The sequence below is a fragment of the Suillus fuscotomentosus genome, assembly GCF_016647785.1.
Source record: "Suillus fuscotomentosus strain FC203 chromosome Unknown F5891scaffold_48, whole genome shotgun sequence".
Taxonomy (NCBI): Eukaryota; Fungi; Basidiomycota; class Agaricomycetes; order Boletales; family Suillaceae; genus Suillus; species Suillus fuscotomentosus.
The window spans coordinates 158,982-169,133 of record NW_024539560.1 but is presented as its reverse complement, the minus strand read 5'-3'; the positions used below and the strand labels follow the sequence as shown (position 1 = coordinate 169,133).

General features: G+C 48.9%; 1 protein-coding gene across 1 annotated transcript; it reads right to left on the bottom strand.

Moving 5' to 3' along the window:
• F5891DRAFT_1192157 (uncharacterized protein) lies at positions 1–3,228 on the bottom strand (the record flags this gene model as incomplete). Its single annotated transcript, XM_041367563.1, has 10 exons — positions 1–191; positions 242–776; positions 924–965; positions 1,020–1,089; positions 1,147–1,214; positions 1,272–1,505; positions 1,613–2,155; positions 2,212–2,321; positions 2,527–3,168; positions 3,219–3,228. The coding sequence occupies 10 exons, from the start codon at positions 3,226–3,228 to the stop codon at positions 1–3; spliced, it is 2,445 nt and encodes an 814-aa protein (XP_041222794.1).
• Positions 3,229–10,152: the final 6,924 nt, after the last annotated feature.

Sequence of the window (10,152 nt, the reverse complement as noted above, 5' to 3'; positions counted from 1 at the left end):
TTAATCTCCAAGTAGGGGCATTAGCTCCAGTGCCATCTTTCTGTTCCGCCAAGACAACACCTGCTGCTGGAAGCCTTGTGTATGGCATGGGTGAATTGACGCGAAAGGCACCCCTCGAATGACATGAGAGTAATCGTAGTTGTGCATGGGGATATCCGAGTATTCAAGCGATTTGGTATCAGTTGCACGAGCTAGGTATCAAATGAGCACCAATATCCCTCAAATATGGAGACAGACTTACAGATCAATGCAAGACGGACAGTAACAGCCCGCTCAAGATCACCAAGCACCTTCTCCAAAGCATATGCTGCAATCTTCCCATTCTGTGCAAGCATGACAACCTCTTCATCATTGAGTGTTGCAAGAGCTGCTGACACAGGACGAGGTCCATTCTCAAACACCTCGATGCACTGTTCCAACGATCGAATGGGGAACTGAATCGGCTGGTCCTCTCTTGGTGCAGGTGCAGCTTGTGTACAGAGCTTCATGTCAAGCATTTGTGCAGATACACCGGTGGTAGCGGGAATTGCAATGGGTGCAAGGACCCGCATAGGGCGGATAGCAAGGGGACAAACGATAGGCTTCTCTGAATCTGAAGAACTCGGCAAGGAAGGCTTCGAATCACCAACTATGAAGGATGAGCGTCTGCGTCCACCAACAGCCCTAACTCCAGGGGTCACTATGTCCTCATCATCCTTTTCACGTTTCTCGGCAATGACCAACCTAAAGCGCACATTGTTGGGCTGCAGTCCACGCATGGCACCCTCAGCAATGCCCTTGAGAAGGTAACCGTTGAGTGCCACACTGACAGCGAGGACAAGGACAATTCATTTTGATAGAATGGGGTCGCCGATGAGTGTTGTCCAACCAGTCATGAAGTTCTCGATCGCCTCAGTAGATCTGAATAGTGCGCAAGGACGAACCGGACCTGGTGGCATGACGCGAATGTACAGGGGCAGCGCGATCTTGACAAGCAGATCGGTAGGTGCGGACACGTTGGCTTCAGCTTATACTTCTACTTGAAGAGTGGCATTGATAGCAGCAGGGTTGGCGAGGACACTGGCAATAGCAGGAGAGGTTATGTCAACTCTGTGTCACACCGAATAGTCGGCTCTTGCAGAGTCAATCAAGGTCTGAGTCTGGTACCTCGAAATGGTTGCAGGAGTGAGCATGGTTGTGAAGTTGAGAATGTGCACAGTTAGGAAGGATACGATCTATTTAATTGGACATCAATATGACAGGAAAGGAGGTCAGGTGCAGCAGTGACGTACAAGAAGAAGTTTCAGACGTGCGAGAGGATTCTCTTCCTTAACTTCTGGCGGTGGGCTGTTCTTCTGTCTGAGCATGGAACCCTTGACACCCAATAGGGTTTCTGATAGCTGACGGCTAAGACTGGCGTCCTGGACTTGAGGGGGCGAATGGACGAGCGCACTTGGCTTGCGTTCACTAAGATTATTCAAGCTCCGGGATCTTGTCATATCACGAGCAGCTTTGATCCTCCGAACCTAAAACAATCAGGCACCATGAGCATTGTTCTGGAGAACAATCAGAGAAAGAGCCATGTTGACCCTAACCCAGTTGATCCAAAAAAGTAAATTGCATGATCACTAACCTCAACCATAATTGCCAACATCGCAGCATAGAAGGTGCCAAATAACACACAATCCAACGTCAGTGTCAGTGCCACAAGTGCACAGAACTCCTTCAGACCACCAACTTTACTCTTCGCTCCCATGGAGAGGACCGCGATCTCAAGCGCATAACCACGTAAGATGGCATTACCGCTGTTTTTGATCGCTTCCATAACTACTTCACCAGCAGGTTTCATCTGGCCACACCACCTGCCCTCCTTAACTGGAGACAACAGATGAGGATGGTTGAACACTGCAGCTGCCAGATGGAGGGGCTTATCAAAACCAACTGTGCACACAAAGAAAGGTAGAGCTTCAGTGAGGCTGATTGGATCCAAAGGAATCTCGAGGTAATGCGAGATAGGAAGAGCGAGCATGAATGCGAGGATAGATGATGACAATATTGCAAGGCTGAGCTTCAAGTTGGAACCAAGCGCATGAGCTGAGAAGAACAGGCGAATGAATGATGTGTGCATGAGTATGTAGCCAATGAGAACGAGCAAGATGTCCAGTGAGTCGGCTTTCTAGATTGTAGGTGAGCATGGCAAGAATATGACATAATAGGCTTTGGACTGCTGACCTTGGTAAACTCCCAGAACCGCACAATAAGGGTCCAAAGTTGAAATGTTTCCGAAAGTTTCAGCGCATACGCGACATCATGATTTATTAATTGGGTTGTGTGATCCTTGACTACCGCCAATCATTTACCCATATGGTAAATTTCCATATTAGGCCACCACAACTGAAGTAATCTACTTAGAATTTTTTGTAGCGCATTGAAGTACAGTACTAGTGAGAGCAGTAGTACTGAAATACGGACAAGCCTACTTTTCTTCTAATTCAGAAAAATCTATGTAACTATTCCACATGCTGGAATGTAAGTCCTGATGCAAACCTGTGAGGTGGTCCGGAATGCTGGGTTCAAGGTCTCGAGTAAGTTGTGCCACTAGCCAAGCCAATTCCTCCTCATCTGCCACGGTTTGGGGTTGCAGTGATAGTCGTGGCAGGGATGGTGGGAATGGTGGGAGGAATGATAGCAGGGACGGGGGGAGGAACAACAGCGGGAGGAACGGTAGTGGGGATGGCGGGAGGAAAGGTAGTGGAGACAATAATGGGGATGGTGGTAAAGATGGTGATGGTGATGGTGATGGTGATGGTGATGGTGATGGTGATGGTGATGGTGATGGTGATGGTGATGGTGATGGTGATGGTGATGGTGATGGTGATGGTGATGGTGATGGTGATGGTGATGGTGATGGTGATGGTGATGGTGATGGTGATGGTGATGGTGATGGTGATGGTGATGGTGATGGTGATGGTGATGGTGCTGCTGCTGGTGGTGGTGGTGCTGCTGCTGCTGGCGGTGGTGGCGGCAGCGGTAGTGGGTTGTAGAAATGATGTTTGTCAGACTTGTTGCGGGGCACAGAGCCTTGAACACCTATGCTGCGCAAGTACTGCTGGCGGCGGTTACGGTTATCCTGAGACATCAGTCTCATCGCTGGATCGAAAGCAACGTTGATGAACGGGTCTTTGCATGCTATAACATATCATGAGTCAAATATGTTCAATCAACGACAAAAAACGCACTTGGGGGCATCTTCAACGATCACAATGAAGAGGTACGGTAGTCCCACTACTAAATTCAATTCTGTCAGTGAGTATTTAAAACATTTGAGTTATGCTAGTATGTAAAATACTCATGGCTAAAATCGTAATGTTAGGGTTCATCGGTTCAACCTATGGCGGCTGCCGAGGAGTCGGCTCTGGTAGAGAAGAAGCCATTAGTAGGAGCATTGAGCGAAAGGTGTGCCCTTCAACGACTCACCAGGTGTTTCTCAAGCAGCACATCATGTGGAGGGAGTGAGGTGTCAAACTACCTTTAGATTATCATCAGAACCCACATCAACACATATGAATAGGTAAACATACCGCGAGCAGCAAGTCCACCCCAAATATCCACCAGTTATGCTCCCTCACATCTTCCAATGGCTTCTCCGACTTACACCTCTTGTCATTGTCCATATTTTGACTGTCTATCGTCATCTGCTGGTACATAATCAATACAAGTTGCTCCCAGTCGAAATAAGAGAAAATGATCATACAGTGATCAGGAGCATCAGGACTTACTTAATCCTATGCGATAAACTCGCTCGGTGCAGAGACAAACAGAAGGGCGAGCTACGTCACCCGGCAGCCAGAAAGTCTGTTTTTTTTCAATGAACGACAGGACAGTAGTAGCAGTAGTCTGAGTGCAAAGCTGACTAATGGAGATTGCCAAAAGATTGGATATTTGTCAGCAACAGCACAGAAGGAAAACAAATTCGACGTACCGCACTTTGAGGTGAATAATAACGGTTCTCAAAGTCGAACATAGAAAAAAATTCACAGCAAGATTTTGCGTTGCCGGTACGGCATGTTCAAACTCCGCCCTGCCCTGTCACTCGACATCGTCATTACTGGCGTCGATGGTGCCAAAGATTCAATCCGATCACCAATCGTTGTCGTAATAAACGCCCTGAATCATGTCACGCTCTGGACAGAGAGGTCGAGGTGGTGGAGTTCGAGCCGGTGTGTCCGCCAGTACGGACACTGGGAAGAAATGCACTATTCATTGGGAGGGGGTTCGTAGCGCTCGTACAGAACGTCTCCTTGCCTGGTGCAAGGAAAACGAAGATGCACGGATCAAGCTGTTCTCCGATTCTGCAAAGGATGCGAAGGAGCAAGGTCGGAAGAAGAAACAGAGCGGAACTTCGAGAGATACCTTTTATTCACAGGTCGCACAAGCCGTATTTTCGAATGACGAGGATCCGGAGGTCCAACGACTTTTCAAGGAGGACCCAAAGGCATTTATCAAACCAGTTTCAACTCGTTTCGGCACGTATGTATCCCGTTCCTGCATTGTTTCTCCTCCCACTAGAATCACTGATCAGATGTTTTAGGCTCAAGAAAAAATATAACGAGTTCAACAAGGAGCTCAAGCAGTCAGGAGCCGGAAAGACATATGCAGAGCTGCAAGAGGATCCAACGATGAAGTCGTTGATTGGTAAGTTTTAGCCGCTGTTGAACTGCACATGTCTTAATCGTATCTCTGTTAGATACAAAGCTCGAAAAATTTCCCTGGTGGCCTGAGCTTCATGGCTGGTGGCGCACAAACCCAGCTTTCAATTACGCCTTCTCTACAGCGGATACAGGGCAAGATTTTGCGTCCGCTGCATTAGAACATTTCGCTATCTCAAAGCAACCACAAGCACCGGCCGCAGGCGACGATGACACTCACACAGATGAGGATGCCGAGGACGGAGAAATAGTTGAGATCAGCGCTCATACTACAGGTGATGCTGGCATTATAGATGCACCAGATGATATGATGGTTGACCAGCCCCCCTCCATGGAGTCATTCGAATCACCGTTGTCAGCACCATCCCCGCTGTTATTTTCGGACCATGGTCCTAGCGACACGCCCAACTCATTCTCACTCGCTCCATTACCACACTGGTACCAACGACCCCAACCTCCTCCCATCACAACTTCCAACACACACAGCGTGATATCGCTGAACTCTCCTGAGCGCTCACCAGTACCCAATCAAAGCACCACCCACAATTCACCTTTCTTTTCTGATTTCAAGGAGTCATCAGCTAGCCCTCAATCCACACCCATTGACTCGGAAGATTCGGACATTGGTGCTAGCCGAGCGCTGCAGTCTCTTCGCGTCAGCTCACTCAAAGGAAGTCGCGCAAGTTCACCCTCTCTTTCTACAAAGCAGTCTCGTGCACGTGCACCTACTCAGAGTGCTTCACCTCAATCTAGTCGCCCCCCCTCTTCATCATGCAAACGCCCTGGTGGCAGCACTCTCGATCAGACCTCTGCCGCTGCAGATAGGATGTCTCAGACGGCAGATTCCATAATGACGCACCTTAACAGCAAACGTGAGGATCGTGTGGAGCACGAACGCTATAAACGCATGAAACTTGAGACCGAAATTTGGGCTCGTGATCTCAAGGCCCGCAGTGCTCGTGATGAGCGGGAGCATGCGATGCGTCTATCTGACCAAGATCATCAGCACCAGCAGGAGAGGATGACTCAACAGATGGAATTTGCAAGAATTGAGATTGAGCTATCTCGTGCACGTCGGGAGGAGGAGGAGGCTCGAATTCGTCGTATTGCTTTGGAGCGCGGTCTTGATCAAAACTAAGTAGGTTTGCACTATGTTGTCACGTAACAGGTTTTCAGGAAATGCATTCCATGTTGTACTCGATGGTGCCAACTCAGAGAGCTCACTAAAACGCTCCTTTCTCGAGCAAATCTCAAGCACAACTGACCCCTCCTAGAGCTCGCCAAAACGCTCCTTTCTTGAGAAAATCTCAAGCGCTACTGACCCCTCCTAGAGCTCGCCAAAACGCTCCTTTCTTGAGAAAATCTCAAGCACTACTGACCCCTCCTAGAGCTCGCTAAAACGCTCCTTTCTCGAGAAAATCTCAAGTGTGACCTTGCGAGCCAAAAGGAATATGTATAGGTACAAGTACATTTAATATAATACTAACTACCTTCGCTCCAACGACGAAAGCAACCGCGTCTTTAACGTGTTACGAAAATCCTGCCCCACAGTTCCAATGTAAGTCTGATCACCTACTGCGCCACCCTGTTGCTGATCATCCTCTCCTCCGTCACCGTCAGCTCGCCTCAATCTCCGAGTTTGCTGATAGAAGCATATGTTCGAGTCTTCGCGGTTTTCTGTTTCCTCAATTTCAACAATTAAGTTGTGCAGAATGAAGCACGAACGGATCCACATGTTCGCGTAGTCGAGGTCCTTCTGGCTTTGGATTGGGATGCGAAGCTCCCGCAGTGATTGGAACCGGCCCTTGATAGAGCCGAAGAAGTGCTCTGAACGAACGCGGACCTAGACACTGGGTGAGGACGACAAAAGTATATTAGTACTGATGCTCACTGTTGACAGGTTATAATTGAATGTCCTTTGCTCGGCCGTCAAAGACCCTCCCGCTGGCCGTTTGTACGGCGGCACACACCAAATTCGCGCAGCATACGCCGAGTCCGCCCACAACCACTCTCCCGCACCAAAAAACGACTCGGGATGCCGGGAGACCCTCGTTCGTGCAAATACGTTCGAGTCGTGAAGACTCCCGGGTACGCCAATGACGTAGTCAACGATACGCAGATTATGAGGGAATATGACGACCTTTTGGATTGTAAGTCGCTGTGCTGCACACTGAGCCGATAGTAGATACTTACCTGGGCTGTTAGAGAGTAGTCAGAGTTCTTGTCAAAGAACCCTTCGCCGTGCCAACCGGGCTTCTCGTGTAGAGGGGACGGAGTCCCATCTACACAAAGGAAACCGCCGCGCCACTCACGACATGTCTTCTGCTCCACGTACGCTTTTGCCCGCTCTCGCTCAATCTGGTCCTCACGATCGAGCGGATCAAAATGTATGGCGCGATCATGCAGTTGCAAGATCGCGATCATGACTCGCTTGTAGCAGTTGTAGATGGTCCCTACGGACACTCCAGCCCAATCGGATATGTCTTCAGTAGTCGCAGCATTGCCATAATGGCCGACACCATTGAGAAAGATCGCAAGCTGGACGGCGACAGGAAGTTGTGGATTATTTGAGTTATTATGGAAAATGGGGTGGGCTTGGATTAACGTTGTGAGTTTGTTGAATACCTCTGCATCAACGCGAAGCTTGCGGCGAAACTTTTCAGGTGAGAGCAGCGCCCATTCTTGCAGCAGGTGTAACTGCGGTGCGCGAGTCAGAGATGGACGCACGTCAAGTACCCGACACTTCTCCACTTCATCATGCAGTGCCCCGATCGCATCAATAAAGTGCGTAAACACTTGATCGCACATGTCTGGGATATCGAGTGATAGGACATCAGAATATGCTGTTGAAAGCGAGGTTACTAGAGAGCTGATGGACAACGTGGATATGACGGATGACGTCGGGGACTCCGGCCATGTTGGCGATGCGGTCCGTATGCTGACATCTGACCCACTATCACCATCCGATCCCTTATCAGAGCTATTGTCAGAGCCCTCCTCGAGGAGCTGATCCACCATAAATTCAATCAACTCCATGTATCGCGCAATCGTAAGGTCATTTGTCGTTTGCTTCAGACTACGAAGTAGTTTTTTGCGATCCGATTCTCGAGGCATCTTCCGATGTCGTTGCAGAACGTTATCAATATGATGGTCACAGTAAGGTACGATGATGATGGGCGGTGGTAAGATATGAGCTTGATTTGTCATCGTCGGAGTTCTAATTATCGGCAAGTCGCAAATTTCTTACCTCTTGAAATTTCTACGATTTTAACTTTGAGGACCGCTAATGGCAGGGGAATATGTGGGTGAGAATGAGACACGCGGATGCTCCGATGAGCCAGAACAGAGTCATGAATGGAGAGGAGAACCACAAGAGGGGGATGCCGATCATGATGGGGAAAATTATTGGTAGACTTAGCGCGTGATGATCATGGTTGTAGAAGAGGTATAAACATAGACAAATAAGGACTGACATAGGGAACAACAGATAACCGGTAATGTCCAAGACAGACACAGTTTGTCAGCAGTAGCACGGACCATAGACAAGTCCGCGCTTACACATACATGGACTGGGTACTTACATTTAGCATATCATATATACTGTAGTATTATTTCGAACAGATTTTCAGTCCATTTAATAATCTCAAAGTCTTAATTAAAATTATACTACTGTGAGCCCTGAGCCCTGCTTACTACAATGGATATGACACTCCCTGGCTCTCAGGGATCTGTTGGAGTATGAGACCGAGAGATCTGAGGCCAGGGGGAGATCAGAGTTGAGAGAGTCCGAAGGATCCGAGTGATAAGGGGAGAATGGTTCGAGCGTGCGCCAAAATGGACGAAGACAAGCAACGTATGATGTCGGCTCGCGTCCTAGTTTATTTTTCAGTCTCTCATTCATATATTCCAGTACCTGACCAACTTACTATAAGATTAGCAGCAGTACTGCAAGTGCATCTCAGTTTTCATTCGAGACAACTGAGATGTACGTGCCAAAAAGTCCCTAGAGTTTGCAACACATCTAATGTTAGCTATAGCTTGTCTTTGTTGTTCTAGGTAGATCCACTGTTTAATAGAGTTTTCATTCGAGACAACCGAGATCTTGTCTTTGTTGTTCTAGACTCCTCGTGACCCTCTCGCTCGTCATAAACACCTTTAGGATCCGCACAGGTAAACCCGCAGGTGTCTCGAGGTCAACCCATACCTGTACCTGCCCCTAGGGAACTGCACGGGTACAGGTAACCCGCACGGGTCACGGGTACGGGTACTGCTGGGGTACGGGTATGGGTACAGGTCTGAGGTCATGATACCCCTACCCCTACCCATACCCATGCTGTGGGTATCAGTCAAGGTTTGCACTCTTTGTTTGACGCTTTGGTGCATATGCTTATGTTATATTGTTTGCTCTTGTTAGATTCTAAAAGATGCCACAACACTCAACTGGTACTATCAGACCATCTTCTTCAACACAACACCTATTGTCAAGTCCCACAGCTGAAGTCTATTGTCATGTGAGTTGTCCTTGATCATTCTTGCTTGTCTTTACTCCCTGCTTGTTTTCTCAGACCTCCGCTGCACCCTCTCATACATTGCGCACACCCTCTCGTATCCCGCACACCCTCTCGCATACTCGCCATATCCCCCACGCCATGTTCAACAACACCCACTACATCGCTGTGCAGCACACTGACGGATACCACCAGCAAGCACCATCCAGCACCTACGTGACACGCTGACTTGCCAGCATCGAGCATACACGCTCAGACCACGCCAGCAAATGCTGGCATGGCTCGAATGCACACAGAAGACACCAGGATGAAGAGAGGAGGAAAAGAGGAGGAACGAGAGGAGGAAGGAAGGATCTTGTCAGTAAGTTGCCGTCCTGACTCTGCCCCCATTTTCTGCAATGAGGACATGACGCCCGACATGTCACTCTCGCGCCACCACACCACCATCTCCCATTTCGACATGCTCACCTTCGACTTTGATTGTACGTGACACACCACCTGCCATGACATCAGTGTCTATTTCAATGTGTCCGTCATTCATGCAAATTTGCCCGTGCCTCCACTCCTCCTTCTTGTGCCATCCACATATGTTCGAGTCACATCAGCATTCACTGACATGTGCTGGACATATGTGCTAAGCACTGGCGGTGATACCTATGGTACCCGCAGGTAAACCCTGCCCAGGTGCGGGTATGGGTCTGAGCTTGTTGTACCTGCCAAAAACACATACCCATCAGAGCGGGTACAAGTTTTTGCTGGGTGTGGGTGCAGGTATGGCCTCCAATACCTGGGGGTTTACCCATGCAGTTCCCTACCTGCCCCCACACAATCCCAGCAGCCACCGGTGCTTAGCGCACATGCCCAGTGCACGTCAGTGAATGCTGATGTGGCTTGAACATATGCAGAGGACACTGGAGAGCACCAGAAGAGTGGAAGGAGTGACAAGACAGGAAGAA